Source organism: Chelmon rostratus, chromosome 19 (genome assembly GCF_017976325.1).
Source record: "Chelmon rostratus isolate fCheRos1 chromosome 19, fCheRos1.pri, whole genome shotgun sequence".
NCBI classification, from domain to species: Eukaryota; Metazoa; Chordata; class Actinopteri; order Chaetodontiformes; family Chaetodontidae; genus Chelmon; species Chelmon rostratus.
Genome location: NC_055676.1, coordinates 9,678,281 through 9,703,909, shown reverse-complemented (window position 1 = coordinate 9,703,909; position 25,629 = coordinate 9,678,281). Strand labels below are relative to the sequence as shown.

At 42.4% G+C, this 25,629-nt stretch overlaps 1 protein-coding gene across 1 annotated transcript in view; it reads left to right on the top strand.

Annotated features, from left to right (window-relative positions):
- LOC121623137 (matrix metalloproteinase-17-like) overlaps positions 1 to 17,851 on the top strand; it is a 75,952-nt gene extending 58,101 nt beyond the window's left edge. The window contains exons 5-10 of the mRNA XM_041960314.1: positions 3,071 to 3,247; positions 3,874 to 3,976; positions 6,596 to 6,678; positions 7,370 to 7,522; positions 7,700 to 7,957; positions 15,854 to 17,851. Coding sequence (XP_041816248.1) covers positions 3,071 to 3,247; positions 3,874 to 3,976; positions 6,596 to 6,678; positions 7,370 to 7,522; positions 7,700 to 7,957; positions 15,854 to 16,179 — 1,100 coding nt within the window. The 3' untranslated portion in view covers positions 16,180 to 17,851. The remainder of the gene's footprint in view (positions 1 to 3,070; positions 3,248 to 3,873; positions 3,977 to 6,595; positions 6,679 to 7,369; positions 7,523 to 7,699; positions 7,958 to 15,853) is intronic.
- Positions 17,852 to 25,629: the final 7,778 nt, after the last annotated feature.

Below are 25,629 nucleotides of genomic sequence, written 5' to 3'. Positions count from 1 at the left end.
GTCCGCTCCTCCTCAGGAATATTAATATGACGATCAGCTTCCCATTTGAGATTTACCGAATAAGGTTTAGGGTCTGAGCTGTACTGGAGCATGGAATGAAATTAAGCCTGCACTGTATTTTCCAATAATCTAGTAAGCCTGTATTTGGTAAAGGTAACGTTATCCCCACTCTAAGGCTAAAAAATGAAGGAATAAAATGCATATGTTAGCTCTGGCCATGAGTGTAGGTTTGCATATATTTTGGGAGAACAGACGTGTCCCCACCAATATTTACATCATCTAACAGCATGTCACAGCAGAAATAAACTCAACAACCGCCAGTCAGTCTCCATGTCAAAGTACGCGCCCAGTTCCTACCTCAAAGCAGTGTTCGAGCTACCTTTGACAAAAGTGGATGTGACCGTGGATGTCCTGTGGAAGAGAGAGGAACAATGAGAGGAACCGAGGGGCTGGGAGGTAACTTTTGCCTCTCTGCCTCTGCTGGCTGTATTGCTGCCTGTTTGCACGAGGGTGGGGCTGAACCCCTCCACACACACAGTGGAGAGCAGGATAACTTGAGAGCAGCGCAGAGCCACAGCAGAGGAAACAGGATTCAGGCTATATTTTTCTGCAGGCAATGTTACTCAAGTACATGTTTTTGAGTACAAATTTAAGGTGCTTTTACTTGAGTACGGCCATTTGTGCCGCTTTGCACTACATCTCAGAGGCGAATGTTGTACTTTTTACTCCACTGCATTTGTCTGACAGCTTTAGTTACTAGTTACTTTGCAGATTATAAATTTCCATGCCCTTACTATCCAATGAAAACCATGCATCTCCTAATTTGGTGATTTTGAATATTTCTGATTAAACTCAAGTGTTCCATTATGGGCTAAAAAAATTCTCCTACTTCTTAAACTAAATAAATGATTTCAAACCCCTCTTGGATTAGCTGGTTAAATGCATTACACAAAGCTGTTTTTCTGAGGTCATGAGAAGTTGACTGTTGCTCATGCTATGTTCATGTAAAGCTGCCGTTCTGCCTGTGCTTCTTTCTTATGTGAGTGCCCGAATAAATGTATTCTTTGATTATAAAACAGTAGCCTCAGGGCTCGCGTTCATATTGCGTTTTTCTCTCTCACCACACAAGTGCTTGATCCCAGTGCTCGCCCAGCCCACTGATAATTTAACCTACATGAGCAAATGAATTGAATGTATTGTTCTATCCCAGGAGTTTTATTATAGTTTGACGTGCTCTAAACACAGTAAAAAATATGAAAATGAAAAAAATATTGATTGTTTCGTCATTATGGTACAGTTTAAGGCAAGGTCACAATACTACAATGATTCACGTCAAATGTAAAGTATAGCCCTCAGCTAGTTGTGCTCCAGCTTCTTTCCATCTACCGTATGGTGCACTGTCCTGATTAAACTTTCATCTCAGTGCTGCAGGTTATTTTTGTAGCATTCTGGATACATCATGCTATATCCAAGGTACCCCTTAATATGTTATATTTACTGCGCATTAAAGTAGTGAGATATCTAATGCAATACCTTATGATGCCCTGAAAACAGGCCCCTTAGTTGGTTATATGCTGCTTCTCATGCCCTCAGCCATGCAGTCGTATCATTTTGCTTCTGTCTGCCTGTGCTCTAAACCTCTCTTTCTGCCTTCCTCTCCCTCCCCTTCCTGCTCTCTTTCTGCCACGATTGTCTAACTCAATGAGTCTCGTTCACCCACAAATATCTCTCAGCTCTGACTTTGTCCGCAGGCGTGAGGATTTTTCTCCGTCAGCCTCTGATGGACTGTAAATACGATGACATGGTACCTACTTTGTTCTGGATCCCTGTTCTCTCCCCCTCGATCCCTCCTTTTATCCACCTTTTCTTTCTGCACCATGTGCTCCTGTAGATTAGGGTTGGCATTTGGCTTTTGAACATCCCAGGTGTTGTAAGCACAAGAGCATGTCTCCAATTGTCCTTTGTCTTCTGACAGAGCGCAGCACTGAGATGTTCCCACGTCGAGGCCAACATAAGGTTAACAGAATGCAGACTTCAGCCCAGTCACCAAGGAAATCTAAGCTAGCTTGGCTCGACACGCTAGCACTCACATTTTTGCAAATCTGAATCTTTAAAACCCAGGTTTTGTCTTGCTTAGCAGAGCCAGACAAGGAGTTTTTGGAGGCTTTGCCTTTTCTTTTTTAGTTGAACATCAGGGAAATGTGCTTTAATAGCCTGCAGCCTCTTTAGGTGTCTTTCCGCACTCGGGTTTTGATTGGCAGCCCAGGGGCTCAGGCAGTATTACCATAGTTATCTCACAACACCACATGCCTAACAGCACTCGCAGCCACCAGAGCTGTCTGTCACGCCTCTTAACTTGCAACCTATAGAGTTCACTCATAAAAGGGATAAACATGCAAACAGGGGTTGTGCTGGTTCTACAAAAGTCACAAACTTTTAACAGCAAGGTGATCTATGTCAAAGCTGAAGCTGAGCTAGAGGCAGTTAAACGAAAAGTAATCGATGCCTCATTATTGGTGCTAATACTGTCTCATTTCCTTAAAGTGAAAACCTTTATTATCATGATTCCTTCAACAATATTTGCACCTCTTGCTTCCCTATCTTCTGCTTCCTGTTCCAGCCTCAAAAGGGAGCAGAATCATTTTTGAAAAGTTGAGAGCGAGGAAAGAGGAGCTGTGTCTAAGATTTTAAGTGTGCAATTTTCTTGTCAAGTAATTTACTACTAGGCTGGACAGAAATGATTGTAGGAAGGAAAAATATGCTGTCTACAGCATTCTGAAGCTGTTTCTTTGATTGAACTGACTGCTCACCTAAATGGCAGCAGGGGGGTGGGGGGGGGCAAATTTGCAATTTTCAAAATTGGAGGCTTTTATTACAGTGCAAATGCAAGTGCATGACACAAGCATTTAGTAGATGTTTATTTTTTGGATATATCAACTAATGGTACATACACCAGCAATGTAATTACATTAATAGGTAGCTGAACAGGAAAACACATGCAAAACAAATGTAAATAAAAACATGATACATGGTAGTGATTTCCTTTTCCCTCTCTCTCTGTCTCCTTCAGACTCTCACGGGATGGATCTGTTTGCGGTCGCAGTCCATGAGTTCGGTCATGCCATCGGCCTGGTCCACACCTCAGCCATGGAGTCCATCATGAGGCCGTACTACCAGGGTCCTGTAGGAGACCCTCTGAAATACGACCTACCCTATGAAGACAAGGTCCGCGTCTGGCAGCTCTACGGTACGAGGGAACATCCATCTACTTTCTGTGTGTGTGTGGTGTGTGGGCGGGGTAGAGGGAGAGCAAGCATTTGATGAGCTCTGTAGAACAAGATTATTGATTAATGAAAACATGCATTGAGTTAATTGGACCTCTTTATGGCATATGACCTTATCACACCATTCACTGTTAAAGAGCAGCAGTGTGTGTGTGTGTGTGCGTGTGTGTGTGTGCGTGTGAGCGTGTAGGAAAAACTAATGATGCTGAGGATGAGAATGAAGTGCAGTAAAGACTGCTGATGGACAGGACCGTGAGATTAATTGAACTGAATTAAAAGTAAGAGCAAGCTTTTCATACCGTATATTTCATATTGTATTGTGGTACAATATGATAAATGTATAATAACACAAAACGGGAGGAACTGAGCTAACAGAACGCCAGTTTATATCTTTAGCTTGCTTGTTTTGTCTGACCAACAGTTCACAAGTCAATAGAATCAACTCGTCAGTGAAATACAACAAACAAAAGAAATCAGCAGATCTTCACATTTGAGATGTTACAATCAGACGTCGTCTTTTCTTGATGAATAAATGATAAAATCAGTTGCCTTGTCCTTTGTGTGTTCTTTAATCATGTGTCCTCCCAAGGCGTCAGAGACTCAGTGTCCCACACAAATCGACCGGGCAGCCCCTCCCAGACGGCTGAGCCTCCTGTCTTGCTGGACCTTCCTGAAAACAGATCCACTCTCCTGTAAGTAGAATATCTGATGCCCTTTTAGTGTTTTCTGTCAACCACGTGAAACAATCCACTACAACCTCTTCAGCAATAATGCTTCATTCGCTCCTTTCTGTCTCTCCTTTTCTGGCCCTCTTAACGCACACATATTCGCGGTTCTTTCTTTTCCAAGCTCCCTCAGGCCCTAATCTCTCTGTGCACTGCCTGGGTTTAGATGATGGAGCAGAGTCTGTAATAAATGTCCCTTATAGATGAACACAGACAGGCAGTTAAAGTAAAAAGACGCATAACAGCCCGTAAATGCTGCAGTGCGGAGCATCCAGGACAGGATTCCCAAACTGCCAGTTGAACTCCTTCATCGACACGACCTGTGCCGTTCCATCTGTGCTGATTTGATTTGATTTTAAACTGCATGTTGTTTAGCTGTTAATGATACAAAGGTGGATGTTAAAATCATGTTCTCATCCAAATGCATGAAATACTGTTTAGGTTAAGTTTGCATTCACACGCGGAGTGGCAGAGGCCGCATGTCACAACCATTTAACCAACTGTTAATGCCTGATTTTTAAGATGATTGGCTATCTGCCCAGTGAGAGGTGGGTTGTAGTTTTAGCCAGCTGTCTGATGAATGTGCATTGTTTTCTTTTGTAGCCTACTTTTGGAGGTACAATTTCTTTCTTTTTGAGGAGTTAAACAATAAAGTATGGAAGTTTTATGTTATATATGCATGGTGTCGCTCTGTTGTGTTGTGATTGGTAGGACTATTTATCTTTTAAATCTTTTTAATGCACTTATTCTAAGACCCTTTGGGCAAAAGTGTCAGCTAATCTATAATGTAAGGAAATTTTAAAAATTTAACACATCAGTGTAATACAGTGCATGTTACTGCCATGTTGGTAATTAAAGTAGATTTGGTAGATGGATATAATTGTACAATAGTAGATAGTAGATATTTCATGCCACCGCTGCACAAGTCCCATTCGAGCCACCACAGTCAGGACACATCAGTGATCTGCAAGTCTGTGGTACCGCCGGCTGGGAATCACTACTCTATGAGAACCAAAAAATGTAAAGATTGGCTTAAGCGTTCCACACACAAAGGTCAATGGCTCAGAGTCGTGACAATGTGTTGGTGGAAAAGGCTGATGGATCACCACAGTAAGCAGGAATTTAATCGTCCAGCCACCATGACCACAAATATGACCATTTCTGATCATTTGGCCTGAGAGGGGTATTAAAGAGAGAAATATGATAAGTTGATATGTACTGGTGGATATTTTGACCCGAGCATTGTGATTAAGGAAAATCACCACAGGGTTCATCCTCTTAAAATAATGGTCCACTTGACTTGAAGGTGGCACCACAGGAACGGTGATGGGGACATCACAGTGTATGAATATCAGTACAAAGTATGAATATCAATACAAAGCTTCAGTACGGTTCTGTTCCGCTGATGTGAAGATATCTCGCTCTGGCCCAGAGGTGAATTTTGAGAGATGACCTGCATTCAGGAGTCTGTCTGCTACTTAACATGACTCCTCACAGCAGTAGCCAAGTCTCATTAGAATTATATTTATATTTCCTGGACTGTGGCTCCTATATGTCTGAGTATTGTTATAATTTACAGTACATCAACCAGCAGGACAAAAAATCCAGCTCTGTACATTTTTGAACATTTATGCACTGAAAAACATTGTTTTTACCAACTTGCCATAGTTCTAACCTTCTAAAGTTGTTTGATATGTTAATTAATATCAAACATGAACAGAGACTGGTTGCTTTGCGAGTGAGTTAACTGTGCTCGGATGTTCTCTCGAATTAACAGGATCAAGAGAGGACAACTTGCTCAGGGAGTGATCAAACTGTGTGTTCAAACTACACTGACAACAACATCCAATGCTCAACGACCTCCATGCGTACACACACACTAACCTGCAAAAACTATGCAGCAATTCTAAACTATATATATATATATATATATATATATATATATATCCTTCTTTTCCTCACTTGTATCGGCCTCTCACAGCTCTCATTACTCATTTTTCACCACCACCGTCGGGTCGCGTTGCATGGAAAAGCTGGATTATGCTTCACAAGGGTCACAAAAGCTGACCAGTATGCAGAGGTGTTGTGTTAATAGAGCTCTGAATGGCCATCTTTGTTGATAATACGAGGGCGGCCTCCCACTCACAGTGGCAGCCCTGTGGTGCTAATGGCTTCATCATTGGCAGGCCGACCACGTCAGTGCTTTAAATCACTTATTAGCCCCGAGATAAAGGCACCTCACCGTGTCAGAGTGATCGCATTTCACTTCATTTTTAGCCTGTTTAATTGAAGGAAACACATGTGCATGCATGCACACAGACTCTCTCAGCAGGTGCGTGCAATTATCACATAGTTGGGGTTTTTGTCTGAAAACGCCTGATTTGGTTCTTTTGTTTGTGAACTATACTATACTACTATTACTAGAAGTTTGTTTTATGTTTAATGTAAAAATTAGGTAGGTATGTATATGGCCTGAACACTCACAGCGTGAATTTGAATGCTGTGTCTCTAAAACTTTTCTTCCTCCGTCATTATTCTCTTCCCTTAAACTTTTGTTTCCTCCGTCCTCCAACTTTCCTCTCTCAGGCTGGCGCAAGATGCCCCCGACAGATGCACCAGTCACTTTGATGCCGTGGCCCAAATACGAGGGGAGGCCTTCTTTTTCAAAGGTATCCGAGCTTAAAATGAGAAAGTAAACAAAAGAGAGACAGATGGACAGACAGATAGATAGAGAGTGACAGTGAGCGAGGAGAGAGGAAAAGAGGTGAATGGAGAGGAGATAAAGTGAAAGAGTAAGGGACGGGGGCTGGGCACTGGATGGAGTGGTGGCTCCAGTGATCAATAGAAAGCCAAGCCATGTGTGGCTCCCAGGGCTCGTCTCGCAGGCTCGCTCACCATCACATATTCAGCACTCTAAACCAAATGGTCCCACGAGGCCCAGACTGTTTTGCTGTGTACTTGCTATCCACTGAGCTTGAAATAGATAATTTTGGCTTATTGGCCAGCGAGGCTGGTATATTCACTATGCAAGAGAGCTTTCATGGCCAAAAACATGTTAGATAAAGTCGTATTAAAAATTTTGTCTTAAAACATTACAGTACATGATGTTAAGTATCGGTTCCCCTTCCTAATTATTTACACCTCTCATCTTAAGTGCAAGTCCAACTGCTGTATTTACAGGTAGATAAAAGTAGCCAAACATAAAAGAAACTTTTTAAAGAGAAATCACTTAAACTTCATGTCAATGTGACGGATGGGAAGGACCTATAACACTATCACGAACATGGCTTTTCTTGTAGTAGCCTTCACAAGGAGATTGTGAGGAAGCTCAGAGCTCTTACCACTTCCTGTCTGTCACAGGGAATTACTTTTGGCGACTAACCAGAGAGAAGCACCTGGTGTCTCTTCGTCCGGCTCAGATCCATCGCTTCTGGAGGGGCCTCCCACCCAATCTGGACAGTGTGGACGCTGTGTATGAGAGACCAGGGGACCACAAGATAGTCTTTTTCAAAGGTAAATACCTTGAGCTCATTTCAAGTAGCTCTAAGCATTCATTTTGTATTTGTCTGTGTGGCTTTCGTTGACTGGCTGGGTGTATCTTTGCCTTCTTGCTGCTCTATATAAAGCACAATTGACATGTGTTTTTAAATCTTTCTGTAGTAATTGTCACCTCTGTCTGCCTCTCTTCAGGTCTGAAGTACTGGGTATTTAAAGACAATAACGTGGAGGAGGGTTATCCTCGTCCAATCAGTGACTTTGGCCTGCCCTTGGAGGGAGTGGATGCTGCCTTTGTCTGGCTACACAACGACAAAACCTACTTCTTCAAGGACAACCACTACTGGCGCTACGATGACCACCTGAGGCGTATGGACCTGGGCTACCCTAAAGACAGCACGCTCTGGAAGGGGCTGCCGCCTAACCTGGACGACGCCATGAGGTGGTCTGATGGTGAGTAACCTTAAAAATCAACACTTTCTTTGCTGTTTATTCCAGCTAACTGACTTAGTTCGTGCTGGGTGTTAAATTCATGAGTAGATTCAGTGAAAGAACAGGACTGAAACATTTTCATCTTTGTGCTCTGTACCTCATTTCGAAATAACACAAAATTTAAACCCATCCACCAAAAGAAATTTCCCCATCAGTGTAAAACTGCTCGAAATATGAACACAGGTTTCTAAAGTTTATGAGGCTCTAAAGGGAGCTGTGAAAAGTCAGGGAAAGTTGCGTCACTCAGGTAATCTTAACTTGGAGTTGGAAACAACAAATTTTATGAGAAAATTTTGCTTAAGCAAAGTGTTGGTGTGGCCGTCATGCAGCTGGCAGCTCAGCTTGTAAAGGCTATAAACACTAACTTATCTTAAGTGAGCATAAACCAATCTGTGTGAATACCTACAGCAACATTTTGGAAGCTTTTTTTTTTAAGTTAAGGATCATTTTTATCATTCCTAACAGGTAACGGCATCAGTGAAGTATTTTATCATGCGAGTCAACACTAAACACTGCCTGCACACACACACAGTGTGTCTACACAAAAACTATATATATATATATATATATATATATATATATATATATATATATATATATAAATATATACAAGGTACAAGGTTGATTTATCATTCTGCAACACATGTTAGGTGTAGTCCCTTTATGCTACAAAAATTCAGGTACACATAATAGGTATTACATAAATGGATGAATAAATAAGTCATACAAATAAAACTATTATTTATGGTGGAGTGTGGAGGATGAGCTGAGGAGTCTCACAGCCTGAGGAAGAAGCTGCTCTGTAGTCTGGTGGTACGGCAGCGGGTACTTCTGTATCACTTGCCAGACAGCAGCAGAGTAAACAGGCTGTGGCCGGTGCGAGTATTGTCTTTCAATGTCCTCGCCTCACTGAAATCACCGGCGCTCGGTGGATGCGTACCAATGATGTTCTGGGCGGTTTTAATCACCCACTGCAGAGGCACGTACATCCCATGCCTGTTTGGTATTTTGTAGATATACAGGAAAGGCTCTTGGCAAGTACGCACACAATAATAATCAGTGACCCATAAAAAGTAAGCTGTGGTTATGGAAAATGAACAGTACGGCTGTACATTCGCCTTGAGGGACCTCTTGGATGCAAGATGCTCAAGTTTCCCGGCAACAAACTTTTTAGATTACAGACACTGAGTCAGTCTACCAGAAAGAGGTTGTAGGACTGGAATCCAACAACAGCCTTGACCTTTCCTCTGCAAACACAGTGGAGAGCCGTGTTGGGTGTTATGAATTTACAAGCTGGACTCCCCTTATTAATTCATCCTGCTGCTGTGAGCTCAGTGGAGTCGGTCAGACTCACGGGGGGCACGCTGTTTGAAAAACCCTTGGGACGGGTTAACAAGATCGCTAATCTAATCGAGGAGGTTTAACAGAGATCGTTCCACCTGCTTTAACCTTTATACTGTAGATCCATCTTCTGATACCACTCAGCCTTTTCCTGCTCCAAGATAAAACTGAAGTTTGTCATGTGAACAGTTAGCAGTCAGGTTGCAGCTGCCTTCCCTAAAACACCTGAATGGCTCCAGAGCAAGAAAACAGGCAATGAGGGAAAGTGCTGATTTTACCCCTTTTGGGCATCCGTGCATTTTACAGACCACCCACTGGCGTACAGCTTTAGTGCATCAGTCCTCCTGCTACGTGGAACAGCAGCAGTTACTACCCTGCAGCGGCCAGCCTTCCCACCATCACCATCACAATCACTGTGGCTCTTACACACACACACCAGTACACACCAGTAAACAGCAATTCGCACTGACTGAGCCATGCAAATAAGCAAATGGAGACTAAGTTGAGCTTGAGTTGAGCTTTTTGTTTTGCTGTGTGTGTTGTTTAGTTTAGTTTAGTTGTACTTTTATTTCCTGACTTACTTCTCAATCTGCTGGCAGGTTGTGTTTGCTCCTGTTTTGATTTGACTCACACGTCTTATATCAGTCAGAATTTTGTAACCACCCCATGACTCAGAAAATATGTCATTTGACTTGCACGCTCAATGCAGAGAGAATTATCATTTATTAATTCTGAAATGTTTTTTAGAGGGTTACGGTTTGGAATGGATGATTCACTACTTTTATGCCCTCGTGTGACAGCAGTTTGTCTGTCCGTCCGAACATATGCACCATCACTGTGAAAGTGATATCTCATGAACGCCTTGAGGGTATTTCTTCAGAAACATCCACTTCAACTCAAGGATGAACTGATTAGATTTTGCTGCGACCTCATGAAACACATTTTTGGCCATAACTCAACTTACTCTACTTATGGCTAATAAGGACATGATTTCACCCAGATGTCTCACAGGATGAAATGATGATGTGATGACATTTTATATCCAAAAGGTCACAGGTCGACTTCTCTGTAACACCATAATGTTCTGCAAAAACACTTTTCTGCCTATTATTCAGCTCCATAACTCAGGAAGGCGAAAAAGCCATAAAAATCAAATACTCTAGCTTCTGATCAACGTAGTGCAGGATCTGGCTGCTACAGATGTAGATATTTCTCTCAGGAGTTGCTGAATGTGTAATAAGGCGACTGATTGCTAATTCAGAAGCTACAGCAGCATAAGGAGAGAGATAAGTACAGATAAATGGAGTAACTTAAAGAAAATACAAGTGTATGAAACAAGAATCAAATCAGTTATTATATATCAGGTCAGTGTTTTTTTCATTGTGTCTTGCTTTTCCCACATCGCAACAAATCATTTCATACTGCTGTAATATCTATGTTCTTGTCTTAGCAACCACATGATTTCTCTGGCATACTGTGTCCGTGTGCTGGCTGTGACTGAAATACACAACAGAGGAAGCTGAGATGGTCATTAGCAAATGTTTTTTTTTTAATTATTCATGAAACACTCTCGCCCTCATGAACCGATCCAGATAACACTGGAAAGGTGCGTTCACAGGCACCAGATCCTCTGTTTCAAAAAAGGGATATTTTTCTGTTCCACTTTAAATAATGATACTAAAGTTGATTTGATGGTCTTAAAAAGCATCCAGTGACCATTTGAGTATTTATATCTTCAGAATCAACATATGGCAGTGTGGCAAATAGCTTTTTCGGTAGTTGTTTCAGTGGAACATTTTCTTCTCACTGTGGCTGCCCTCAGTTTGTACATTCACTCTGCAGTGGCTACGCTGGGAATAACAGGTACTTTATTAGGCTCCCAAGGTGTCTCTGCTCATCTCCACTTTCAGCCTGAGTAGTTTGCTAAACTTACATGTGTGAGTACCATCCTTACGCGGACTGCAGTCTGCAGCATCGAGCGATGGCCACTCTGACCACGGCCAGGACTCCTCTCTTTTTGAGAGCGTCCTGCTCATCTGTTGTCAGGCGCGAGAAGGGTTTCATTGTGGCAGCATGAGCACTGCCTTCTGTTCATACAGTATATAATTAAACTGGTTCCAGAATGTGATTATAGTCTGTGAAATTCGTCAAACACGTTGGGGAAGAAGTGTCAGCGCCAGATGGACGACACAAGGATTGTTCTCTGCTGTTTGCCAAAAGTTAGCTCATAGGCTTTATGACATATGGTCCACCACTGGACCCAGCAAATGACAGTTAGTTGAAAAAAATCTTCAACCGTCCCTGATGATTGTTTTCACGTGTAGATCAGATCAATTATAATCTTTGATCAATCAGTGTAGCTCCGCTTCATAACTCTGAGCCAGAGGTCAGATTTCTTGTTTACGCAGAAGAAACACAAACCGTCTGTGACAAAGGAACAATTGTTAGCGTTATTTGAGGTTTGTGTGGCAGAAGCAGCGCATTTGCAATACTGTTACAGATCCAGATTTCCTATGATGTGTGTGACACACACAGTAGATATTAATATCAGGTCCCAGAGCTATGACACATGTATTACCTGCCTTTGTTGACTGTTTCTAATTAACAAGCTGAGGTGGGTGGATGGAAGCGGTTTAATGTCGCACAAGACACACTCATGGAACATGAGTCAGTATAAAAGTCAGTATAATGATGAAGTTATCAGGAACATTCGCAGGAGCAGAGTTTAGAAGCTCTGAACACACACTCCATAAAGACATCATCTAACATTTAAGATATGGCTTTCGCAATTCCCTCCATGTACAAGTAATGCTGTCAGGCATTTACAAGTGTCCAACTCGCTAAAATAGTTCTGTCAATGTAATTGGACCGATAAGTAAAAGAATGCCCAAGGTGGAATTCACATCCAGCTATTTAAATTAACAACCGATGCACCAATAAAATGCATTAATTCAAATGCGGATTTAGTTTATATTATTCAATTAGTGTGTGTGTGCTGATGATGTGTGTTCCTCCTCCTAACCTCCCCCGCTCCTTTTATGCTCCTCTTGGTCCCCTGAGTGTGAATGTTTACAGGACAAGGTGCTGTAATGTGGTCGTTACCGGAGCGTGTCACGCCTCTGTCATGTCGGTGATCTTAACAGGCTGTGCGTCCGTGCATGTAAAACATGCCGGTCTTTTACCTCCTATAAAACGTCCAGCGCCTACGATAAAACCCACGCGTGTATGTGAGAGTGAAACGGTGTGTGTGAGCTCACAGCTGCATGCGATTATGTGTGGCATTAGAATGGCATTGCCCATTATGAGGAGCCGTCATTAGCGTGCACTGAAAAATTCATTGCAGTATGAACACAGTGTTGCGTAAGAGGTTGAGTGTTTTGATGGATGTTAAGGTAATTTAGACATTGTAGAAGTTGTTGAGTGTGCCAGTTTGACTCTGCTTACAATCCCCATTCCGACTGTCTGTGTCTGACATCTGAAATGATGAGTGCAGAGCTGCCGTGGAGGTGCAATAAACTCTAAAATTGAAACTTGGAACAAATAGTATTAATGCCTGTCTAGACATCTGTCTTTTTGTACCTTTCCCTCATTCCTCTGCTCAAAAATAGTGAGACTCCCTCTTGGTGTCTCACAGACCCATTTTAGGACGGTGTTTGACTGATGTGCCAGATTGAAATAGAATAAGAAAGACTTTTGAAAACACGCTTTGGTTGCTGAAGTCTGAAGTCTGTCACTCCTCCATCTCTGTCAGTAAGAGATGAAAAGCCCTTTTGCACTTTGACATGATCAAACACTGATTCTAATTCGCCGATTTTTTTCTTACCTACTTAAATAATCGTTAAAGCCGTTCCTTTGCACGTGATTGCGTTCTGTTTTTATTTTCAGTGTCCCAGCTTTTTTTAGACCCTGGTTGTATTTGTTTAATGTTTCGCTCAGAATTCGAACATGAAAATTTTATCAAAAAGTTCATTGAGATTTAGAATCCCTGGCTAAACAGGTGTGAACAGAGAGCCTGTCTCATAAATCAGTTTAGTAGTCACTGGGCACCACAGGAGGATGTGGAGGATAAAAGTATAAGACTTAATTAATCACAAAGTCTGAAATAAATCAATAAGACAGCTGTCACACTGTCGCTGAAACTCTTGAATGATGTTAACACAGATGAATATGGTGACATATTTCTGCACATATGCTGAGAATATATAATAAAAGAAAATCCATTCAGCTTCATCGTATGGGGATGAATTGATTTGTGTGAACTGACCTTTTTAAACAGATTAAACATTTCCATGTATTGAAAAAACAACAGCTGAACCCGTAGACAGTGTAAGTAGTGGACAGAGCTTTTGGGTCTGACAAGTGAAGCCAGTGTAGGTAAGCTTATGAGCAAATCACCCTACTTCTCATTTGAATTATTACCTCAATTGCCAGTTTCAAGTCTTCTTCAACACAGCATGATGTTCATTTTGTAAATAATTGTCCCATTTATAGGAAAATACATAATAAAGCAAGTTGCTACTACAGCCTGTACTCGGGTTCTCAGTCAGAGCCAATCAGGATAGAGATGAAGCAATGCGTATCCGCCCCAGGTCTGTCCTCTCATGGCTTCAAAAAAACAAGATGGCGACGGCCATGATGTTATTCAGTCCCGGTAGGATGTCAGCATCAGGTCCACTGTTCAAGTGAGACTCGGCAAAAAATTGATTGGTGTTGGTTTCAATCTCGCTGTCAATCCTACATATCGCAGCTCTGGTTCTGAAGAGTAAAATGAGCCATCATGCTTGGTTGTAACTCCTCCTTGCTTGCATGCTCTTATTGGAATCCAAGCAACATGTGCACATAAAAGTTAGCTTGTTTTCCATTCACTTAAATAAGGGAAGAGGTTGTAAAGAGTTTCCGAAATAGCTGCCAATGTTATTAGGCTCATTATGATGCTTTAATGAACTACTCACATTCTAAGTGTCGAGTGTTTTACCCATTGAGCTGAGAGCTAAAGTCACTTTTGCTTGTATTGTTCATCAGTCATGATGCTTTTATGGACTCATAGTTGCTTTCAATCCTGCCAAAATAAACCTCATGGAGTTCACTGGTTAGCTGTGCTACGGTTCTGTGGACTGAAAGGGTGAAGAAGAACTATGTTGTAATATAAAAAAGTTGAAGGGGGGATGCTTTAATTCAGTTTCACTACTGAACATCTTCCCAGATAATGTGAAACATTGTGATTTTATCCAAGAAAATGACACTCTGATGACTAAATGTGCTTGGTCCTGACATTTCTTTTGTCTCAATGAGGGCCTTATGTTGAGTCGGTCCCCAGGTGGTGGGGAAAGGTTACCTGCTGTTCCTGAGCAATTACAATAGGTCAAATGCTGAGGACATACTACCGTCCCATAGGCATTAGTAATGTTTGCTTTAACTTGCATTGTTTTGGCAGCCTTTACCAAGCAAACCCCCTTTAGGGAACGCCTCCACCAGTTGGCTGTACATATTAGGCTTTGATTGAGCTCTTGTAGGTGTTCAAAACTGGCACAAAAACAAGTAATTAGCAGGAGGTAGTCCGTCCTTATTCCAGGCCACTCTCAGTGGGAGCGAGGCATCACCTCTCTCTCCCTGCAGCAGCTCCCAGCTGAATGTGTGGAAGCTCTTCTCCCTGTCAGGTGTTTAGAGGTCTGTGTTGTGTCTGAGCTTCCGCCAGCTTCAGAGGTCCTGCTCCAAGCCCTTTGATGTGTGTGTGTGTGTGTGTGTGTGTGTGTGTGTGTGTGTGTGTGTGTGTGTGTGTGTGTGTGTGTCCTTGTACAGCTATCTTTGTGAGAACCGATTTGAGTTTTAAACCTTGAGAGTGAGGATATAGTTTTGGCCCACCCTCACTTTTGGAAAGACCTTGTTTGTATGTGTGTGTGTGTGTGTGTGCAGGAACAAGACACATGCAAAAGAGGGTGGGGAAAAATCCCCAATTCAATGGAAAGAGACATAAAAATGCATGTATGTATACAAGTACACATAAATTCACATAACTAGAGCCACATCAAAGCCTTTATCTGCCTTTAGGCTGCATCCACAAGCCTCAGATAAAGAGAACAGTGAGATGGAGGAAGGAGGAGAGGAGAGAAAAATGAGGAAGATGTGGTGACAACTCATGGTGAATAGTGAGTGAGAAATCACAGGTTTAAGAGCTGGATGAGAATTGTGCAGAAAGGAGGAGAAATGGTACGATGAGTGCTGGAGGGGAAGCAAAAATAAGTTATAGGAAGCAGCAAAAGAACATCCGTAGTTTTAGTTATACATTTGTCTTTCTCAATAATGCTACTAATATATTTATGTTTGCAGTGTTTTAATTCTTCATTTGCATCCTTGTTGCACTTCTGTCTCCCTTAAGGGCAAATACGAGGTGAAGTTTCTTTTTCTGTTCTATGTTGTTCTTCTCTAGTATTTTATCCTGTTTCAAAACACACTCCAATACCATCCCTGTGCGCTCTCGCTCTCTCTCTCTCTCTCTCTCTCTCGCTCTCTCTGAAGGCTCGTCCTATTTCTTCAAGGGGAAGGAGTACTGGCGAGTGCCGGGCAGTGACATGGAGGTGGAGGCGGGTTACCCCCGCCTCATCGCTAAAGACTGGCTGCTGTGCACCGAGATGCAGTCGGACTCTCCGGACGCGGAGCCCAAAAGCACGGAGACGAGAGGCAACGTGCACCACCACCCGGACCACGCGGAGAATGGATACGAGGTGTGCTCCTGCACCTCTGACACCGCCTCGCCTTTGGGCGCCCGCCCCTCCCCGTCTCCCGTGTGGCTGCTGCCACCTCTCTGGACGCTCTCGCTGGCCCTCCGCTCTGAACTGCTATGATGCCAAAGCAAGGGACAAAGTTTTCAAGCTGGGTGCAAAAAAGAGACTCTTTGATGGAGGGCCAATGGACACTGGTACAACATTTTGTTCTTATAAATATCGATTGGTATGTTTTCGCTGTTATTTTGCTGTTATTTATTTCACATGCCATTTGGTGGTCATCTAAAGCGCCTTGCAGTATGGATAGTACATACATACACGCATTATCATATTATCATACTGGGGTATATCTAGTAGGCATCAATACAGTGACATTGACAATGCTAGCACCATGCTGTACAAATTAACTTACACAGAACCTTAAGTTTTATCCCTTAGTTTGCTCTTGAATGGCTAAACCGTCTCATCTTTGCAAGGGCGTTAATTGAATGGGGCTGTTCAGAAATATGCTCAAATAAAATACAACAGTATTCCAACAGCACCCATAATAATGACTTTTTCATGTGCAAGTTTACAGCAATAATGAACGGCATTGTGGGATGTAGGCAGGTCAGTGGATAAATGGCATCCTGAGATGCTAACAGGTAGACAGGTGAATAGATATAAAGGTATATTTTTACTTTAAAGGAATGGTTCAACGTTTTGGGAAATTAAATATGCTTATTAAGTCAGATGAGAAGATCAGTACCACACTCATGTCTGTCTGGTAAGTATTAAGCTACAGCTTGCATGACTAGACCATGAAGATTAGAAATGGGGAAACAGCAAACCGGGCTCTGTCCATGGTAAGAAAAAAAACGAGGTGTAAAATCAGCATGTTGACTTTTTACAGTTACTGTGTGCACTGATAGATGAATTTTGTAATCTTCTGACAGAGCCAGGCTAGCAGTTTGCCCCTGTTTGGAGTCTTTAAGATGTGCTAAGCTAACCTAACTAAGACTTGGTCGATCTTCTCATCTTACTTTTGGCAAGAGAGCAAAAAAGCTTTTTTCCCAGCATTCTCCACCAATCAAGAGATTCAGTTTAGGTTGGTTGCAGTTACGTTTACAGTTATGACCATTATTGGTTTCTGGGTCCATCCTTCCTTGGGAAAGAGCCTGTACATTCAGCCTGACAGGAAGAGCTGCCTGACAGGCTCAAACCAGGGCAAACAATGGCACAGCGTATATAGATACTGCAGTTTAACAGGTGACTGACACTGCGGCATGTATCTAGACAGACAGGAGAAACGTACCCTGGGATGTACTGTAGATGGATAGATAGGTTTACAGATGAATGGCCCCATGGGATGTTGACAGGAAGATGAATGGCAGCCAGGGCTGTAAACAGGTGTACGGGCGAATGCCATCCAGAACAGCCACATGAAGAAAAGGACAGCCTCCGCTCTGGGGGGTGAAACCAATTAATGACTTCCTGTATGACAGAAAGTTCAAATCCAAGAGTTTCTCAGTGTCGCTTAATGCCATTAGCTTCAATCCCTTACCTGCCCCGCTGCGCTCTTTGAGGAACTGCTGCTCTTGTATCTCCATGAATTCATCATTTTCAACCCTGGTACAGAAGCATTCCCTGCCATTATCACAGGCAGTACCGGTTTTGTTGTATTTTTTGTAATAAATATGGATATATTGTGATTCCATATTGCTCTGATCATATTATAGTTCACTGAGCCTTTTTCCTCACCGCTGGACAACTTTCCTTCATCAATCAAAGCTCCTTCTGGTGATGTCATTAGCGGACCTCACAAGATAGCATCCGGATTTATTCTTGCTGATATATATTTACCTACAATTTAAAGATAGACACAGATATATTTGAGTTGAGATGTTCCATGGTTAGTGCAAAGCCAAGTGGACTGTGTATATTTCAAGGTGTGTTTTCTAATGTAAAATATTTTTGTAGAAAAATAAAAGAATCTGAATGACTTTATTAACGAACCGTGGACAGATTATTTGGAGTACTCGGTGTTGCGGCTGCGTGGGCTGAGTGTGTAATTATTTAGCGTCGTTGAGAAGGAGCCCGGCCTTGAAGACAGATGAAGGTAACATGACAGCTTGCAGACGCCAAATGGGAGGTGCTCTCCATCTCCCTGATGTCCTTAAGAATGTTTCTTCTTGTAATGGTCACTGTTGTTCATCAGGAATGCAAAGCACATCACGTCAATCACGCCACACACTCACAGATTGTCCACAGACTGGCTGGCAGAGGATTATGTATACGTACCTGCACTTTTTCAGTACATCAGAGAAGTAATGTCAGTTCCAAAATCCAAAAATAAATATTCAGCAGCTCAGATGCTGCCCATCTGGAGATCAAGTGAAACTGTGGGTGACAAACAAGATTAGTTCTAAGAAAGATTGTGCACCCCAAGAACCCCATGCCAGTCACAGACTGCATCCTGACATCAAAATCACAGCAGTTAAATCAACAAAGAGGCTACAGGTGACCTCAACACAAGCAAACTTCATTTGTTTTTGAGGTAATTCTAAAAAGCATCAACCTTTATTCCTGCTATCCTGCTTGATAGAGTATTATTCTGTCTACAATTCTATTTTGTGTTCTGCATCCTGAGAGTACATGCGCAAACACAATTGCCATTGTGTTTTGCTGTAATGGGTTGCTTTTCAATATGCCTTTTTCAATTTCTCGTAATTTATTATCATGTTATTTTAAACTGAATCCATTGTTATTCCCCCTGCATCTCCCTTTCACGCCTTGCAGGCCAGGTTGTGACGCCGCTAAGAGCAGCAATTTTTCCTGGCTCCTCTTGACACACTTGAGTGGTGTTAATTAACTGGTGTGGCTCGGCCGCCACCGGGAGAGCACCTGCTCCCACGGGCAAATGCAGCAGGACAGGTCAGTTTTCAGCAGTCTGTCCAACTTATCCCAGCTGAGCTGCTACTTGAACCACGCCTAATTGTTAGAATGAAAAACACTTTGTAGGTATTTGTTAACAGGTACTGCATCAGAGAAATGTTGCAGTATTTCTAATTGTATTTATGAGTAGAACTGCTGAGTTGAAAGATATTGCTTGTCCAAAAATCCTTTTATTGTTATCAACAGCTCCACATTCACTGCATTGATATTGATACATCACAACCTGACCTGGTTTTGCCTGCTTCAGGCAGATTTGCATCATTAGAATTAAAGATTTCTCTGCCTCCTGAAGCCCTGAACTGTGACTGTTTCAGGTTGGATGACCTACAGAATAATCAGAACTGATTACATTACAAATACACACACAAAATATACAAATTATGTATTCGGCATGATTTGTTGCTACTTTTATCCTGGTTTATTTACTGGTAACAAACATCTGGAAGCCTCGGTGAAACCACTGGTTCAGCTCTGATGATGAGGTTTGGGTTTTAGCAAGGGGGCATACAGAAAAATTGAAAAACTCAAAGAACTGAAAGACAAATAGGCACAGAGACAGACAGATGTAACAATATTTGGACAGCTATGGCTAACATATGGAGAAAAGTAAATGACAAAATATTTTTTAATTACAAAAGAATCCACCATAAACAGATGAACAACTTTCCTCTGATGACGGTGGCCCCTCGGCAGACAGAGGCCAAATTCACAGACTCTGAGGACCACAGTACATTGAAAAGCAATGCCAATAGCCTGCACAGAAGAACTGACCTGTGGAGTCCTGTGTTAAAAAGCGTGTTAAACAGTGTGTGTGCTGCACGCACCAAAGTACAACTGTTCCCGCAGTCCCTGCACTGTGGAGAAGTGATGCTGTCGAAAGCATCCGAGTTGATGCATGGCAGCGAGGTGTGGGGGGAGGAGGGTCCGCAGAAGTCGCTGGTTCAAGCTTACACAGCGAGAGAATCATTTGGCAGACCTGTCAGACCGGGCTCTGGCAGCCCTCTGCCGTCACATTCCTCAAAAGGTCACACTGAATTCAGCTCTTGCCCACACAAGCCGGGGCATTCGGCAGGATGGAAGGGTTTCGTTTCTGCTCAGCCCAGAGTTTGAGCAGAAGCATCACCTCAAATCTTGACGTGCGGTGTGCCAAAGTGGCAGCGCTAGACACGGAGAGGCTCACCGGGATGGAGCATGTGTCCACTAGTGTTGCAAAAATAGATTCAGGGTACGAGCAGCTTGTGAAGCCACAGTGTGGGTAGTCAAAGCATGAATAAAAAATGCAAGCATAAAGACAAGACTGGTAGAATATACAGTAGATCACCAATTCTTCTATTTTTGTTTGTTTTGTCAGTAATTTCATCATTATTCTACCGTAGTTACGCTGTAGAGGAGTGCAGAGGATAGGAGCAACAGACTTTTTTAAAAAACAAAGTATGTGACGGTTGATGAGAGCACAAACGCTCTGATCTCGTTGGACTTTCAGTCCGTCCTTCCTCTGGTGGGCAAACTGACACATTTGAGGAGCCGATGGCTGTGAAAGGCCCCCGAGGCCCTTCATCCAGTGGTGACAAAGCAGCAACACATGTCTGTCTGAAGCTTGCTGTTCTCATTTATCATCCAACAGCTAGTGCGCTGAACTTGACTCGCCAATGCGACCGAAACGAACGTGTTAGGCTTTGCATGGGAACAGGTTTGAGGTGTGCACGTAGATAGTCGCTGCAATTTGAGATTACAATAACTGGCAGTCATTTAAAACGTGTCGCAGCTCCAGCTCTGATCAGCACCATCGATTTTACACATCAAAGTCTGAGAAATTGCCTCAAGTGGTGTCACTTGAGGCATTGTTCGGTGTTGGAGACTAAAAGTTCGAGAATTAAACAAATCTGAGGGTGTAAAGCCTGAAGGAAGTTCTGACCAGCGGCTTGAGGCGACATATGAGCAAACTGTCGGAGGTTAAGTTGCATTGTGGATAATGTAGCCTCCAGGTTTTTACGAGGAAGAAGAAGAAGAAGAAGAATGTGTGGAATTAAAAAATGTATCTGCTGCATTGCTTTTCATCCCTTTTCTAAGAGCTGTCCGTCATGAAGCAATCGATGCTGCAGAAGTGCAATGCAAAATCTTTAAGCACTTCTTAGAGTCCTTCAAAATGAGCCCTTAATGTGTTATTGACAGTAGTCAACACAGCTCCTAACAGCCCAGGCGCCTGTTAGCTTCATAGTCTCTGACAGTCCACGAGGTTAAGGCCTGATCAGTGGTTTTGAAAACAGGGCCATCCTTCAATCAGCCACTTTAATTTCACCCATCTGTAATGCGACACTGCTGAAGTCTTGTGTTTCCAACTGGAGTTACGGCTACTCGACGCTTTAGAAAAGCTTTATATTCAGTCTCTGAATACCAGAGTCTCTCCTGAGTCCAAGGCCCCCTCGGTTGTAATGGAGTGTATTGAATTTCCCTCAGCTTCTCAGTTTAATTATCTGGCATGACCTACTGGCAGGATCACACATAGCAATGCAGCGCGAAGACAAAACTATTATGCTGATCAAGTCCTAAAAGTTCATTTCAGCGGGGGGATGGATTTGAAAAAGCGGTGACCTTCACGGTAAGATTCGGAGCTATCCGTCTACATGAAAAAGTTAGCGACCAATCAGCTGCGCAGCGAGAGGCTAGTGTAAGGCACAGTGTCACAACACTTGATATTAGCTAAGTGGAGAGTAGCCTTGAAGGCCCTCGGTCAAGGAGGCAAAGTTCTTCTCAATAAACATGATTTATAATGCGCAAGGTAGCGCAAGGAGTTTCGAGGTAAGTCCCCGTAATGTATCTGTGTGAACAGGTAAAATATCATCACTAAACATGTTCTAACACACACACCATGGACCCTTAATTCATTTTATTCCAGAAAAGTAAGGAAGTGATAGACTAAGGTGAATAAATATAGGTAGAATAAGGAGTCAAAGAATGTGGGTTTGACTTTTGTAATGGGAAAATACAACAAAACAAATCTAATAAACAAACATTATAGCATTACCTTGTGTGTGAGAGTAGGCTTATGTGCTTTTTCACCTGCATTAGTTGCTATGGATCATTAGGATGGTTGAACACGGCTAAAATTCATTACACTGCCAGTGTGCCCTGACAAAATAGGTCATTAAGCTCTTGCACAGACGTGATGATTTGTTGTACCTTTCTGTACGCACGTGTGTGTGTTGCAAGTGTGGATATCTGTGTGTTAAACCATATTCTGGAAGGTCTGTATGCAGTGTGCACGTATATTGGGACACTGCCGGCTATGGAGTCTCTTCTCTTACCAGAGTGAACACCCGAAGGCCTTTGCACCAACTGTCACCAGCCGAGGCTTAATGTGGACCGGGGAGAACCAATCAATCACTCTGAGGGGACCACAGAGCAGCTAAAATATTCAAAACCAGAGCATACCCCTGCAGAGTAGGCACCTGTGATGGTGGCTGGTGGGCTGCTTACAGCTAAGTACACCAACTGCCCTGCAAAGTCTCACTTTCCAGCACAGCGAAACACACTGAAGAGCAGCAGAATAACAGCGACTGGTGTCAGCAGTGCGCCTGCATGCAGACCTGCACAGAGCCGTGAAAGTAGCCTGATTCTCGGCTCAGGAAAACAACTATGACTAATTCATGATAGCATGCGCCAGCGTTGTTGGCCAATACTGCACCAGTATTACACAATAACCAGCTGCCATCCGACATGATATCAGGTGAGATACAATGGTTCTTTGATGCCGGATTGCCGGGGAAGAGTGGGCTGAGAGTGGGATGCTTCAAGGTGATCTTAGTGGTCCTTCCACTGCGTCAAAACATCTGAAAACTAAATGCCTAAGAAGTCATCTTCCTTTGAATAATTGGTATATTATCATTAATGTACGATTACACTGCAACTTCTCAAAAGATGTTCTCTTAACAACTTCAGACAGTGTTTGCAGATTATTCATTTCATGCCACTGTCACTGATTACATCATTTCCCGAGTTAAAAATATTCACAGATTCTTCCATGTTGATGGAAAATGAATGTCCAGAGACTGGGATCAAATAAATGTTAGCATAAAACAATGACTTAAGATAGCTATTTTTTTGCACTTTTGTCTTGTTTCCATGACGTTTTGCTTGATGGTGCTTTAAAATGATAAACGTGATCACAGTGCTACAGAGATGCACTCTTTTGCAGTCCTCTACTGCCCTCCTCTGGTGCTTTAATATAGAGAAAGCTTTTTAAAATGCCCATCACACAAATGAAGGGCCCAGAGGAATCTGCAAAGGCCATCAGGATCGAAATGTATAGAATGATGCAATTTCAATACAGGGATGCGTGATGTAAAGCCAAAGTTTAATAGCTCCTGCCATACATGCACTGACCAGCACACCCCTCAGCTGGACTGTGTGTGTCCATGAAACTCGTGCTGCAATTTTGTGTTATGAATTCACATCGCGGCCTCTTTGCTATTGTTGTAATGCTAAATTATCTGCACATTTATCAAGCGTGCCTGTCTGCAGGAAGACTTTGCTCTCAAGGACAATATCTGGTAATTAAGTAACCCGCATTTGTCAGAAATGGATCAACTCGACCAATCAAATATAAATAAATGTACCTTGCATTAGATTTAGCTTCTCATTAATTTTTGCATGTTTAATTCTCGAGAGATCTGTATAATTAATGGAGTGTTGTGCATTTATAACAGGACTGAAGGACAGTTAGCAGAGCAGGCCGTACTGCTGTAATATATACAGTGATGTTGCTGGCATGAAACTAGTGATCATTTAGTTAGAAACCAGTCTCTGCAACCAACACCTGTTCAATACCATCTCACATTTCTGCTTACATCCTTAAGTTAACACTGCTGGGCCAAAAGGAAAAAGGCCCCCCAAAGCAGGTTAGTCTGTCTACAGCCAGTACAAAGGGGGATGTACAAGATTAGAAAGTAAGGAGATGTTTTCATACTTTACTCTCAGGGGTGCAGCAAGACCAGAAATGGTGAACAAAACAGTTTACATCCTTCTAAACAAATATGGAAAATAAATGATGATGGTCAAGTCTTTTTCTTGATTGTATCTGTTTTGAACAGATTGTGGTGACCCCATCATTTTAGTTCCTCAGACAGTCACCATTCTTCACAGCGGCCCTCTTCTTCTCCTCTACCTCGTTTTAAAGAGCCTCTATTTTTGCACCCCAGAAGAGCCATTGGAAAGCTGCCTGCTCAGAAGAACTAAAAGTTGATTAAACGCTCGTTACACAGCTTACATAATGCCGGATGCAGACACAAATGGACATTACAGGAACAATTTGCATATATTTCGCACATAATGTAAGTGTTGGTTACTCTCCCCTCATGGAAGCCCTCTTGATCTTGCTGTCATCTCCTTCCTGTATCGTTTCTTTGTGCATTTATATGATGTCTGCCATCTGCGACTGCTTCATGTGCCTCTGCTGCCGTCTTTTACAGGATTCTCCCATCCTGCCTCTCATTTTTCCCATCACCTCAACCTCTCTCGGCTGCTGTCTCATCTCCTCAACTGCCATTTTTCTCCATTTAAACATTAAACAGTCTTCCCCCTTCTCATTCCTTTTCGCTTCCCTCCTCGTTTGCCGTAATTCTGCCTCATTTCTACTTTTCTTCCCCTTTTTGGACATGTGATGCTCTGTCAGTCACCTCAGCTTTGAGTTTCAGGATGCAGTGCCTCTCCCTCCACTCTATTCTACTATTCATGGAATAACTGTGCAGTGATTATGCAGACTCGGCTCTCTTACACACAACAACACAACATTTTTCACCTGGTGTTTGAAGGTCCCCCTCCACAGCCCATCATGATGCCAGTGATGATAACCGTGACGATAGTGATGATGGAGATGATGATGATGACAGTCCTTCTCTCCACCTAGTGGTGAGTTTGATAAAACTAAATTGCGAGGTCACCAAATCAAACTTTAACTGAGGGGAGATGGTGTTGTTCCTTCCCTTTATAAAAGAAGTGACTCATTTTACTCATAATGTGGGACAAATTTTAAGTAAGCCTGTGTCTTTTTGTTTCACTTTCAGGATTCGTAGAAAGCAGTTTTGTGCAATTTTACATACAGATTTTATTTTTCATCATGTTTTATGCCATTTCGGTCATTTTGAGTCTGACCCTAACATGTCATCCCTTTACCGTTTGCTTATCTTATAAGGCATTAATTTTATCAATAAGAAAAAGAAGCATTATATTGTGAATTTGTCAAAGCTGTCCGACACATACTTTTATATCCTGCATGGCTTTGAGCAGAACAAATGTGAAATTATTATAGAATTATCTTAGAATGCGGAGGTAATCACTATGCCTTTTTCTAATTCTGTTGTAATTATTTTCATGTCTACTGGATTATTGCAATGTTCTGAACCCCCTCACCTCTCTCACACACACACACACACACTCCCTCTCTCTCTCTCTCGCGTCATAGTAGTTTAATTATTTAGTCTGCACTCATAAAGCACGCATCCAAACACACACGCGCTTACTAGTGTGATGTTCCACACTGTGCATGATAAAAGGCAGTTTCTCGTGCACAAGTCTGAGCTAAAGTAGTTCAACAGGTCTGAAACCAACGTCCAAACACTTTCACTTTACGACCCTGGC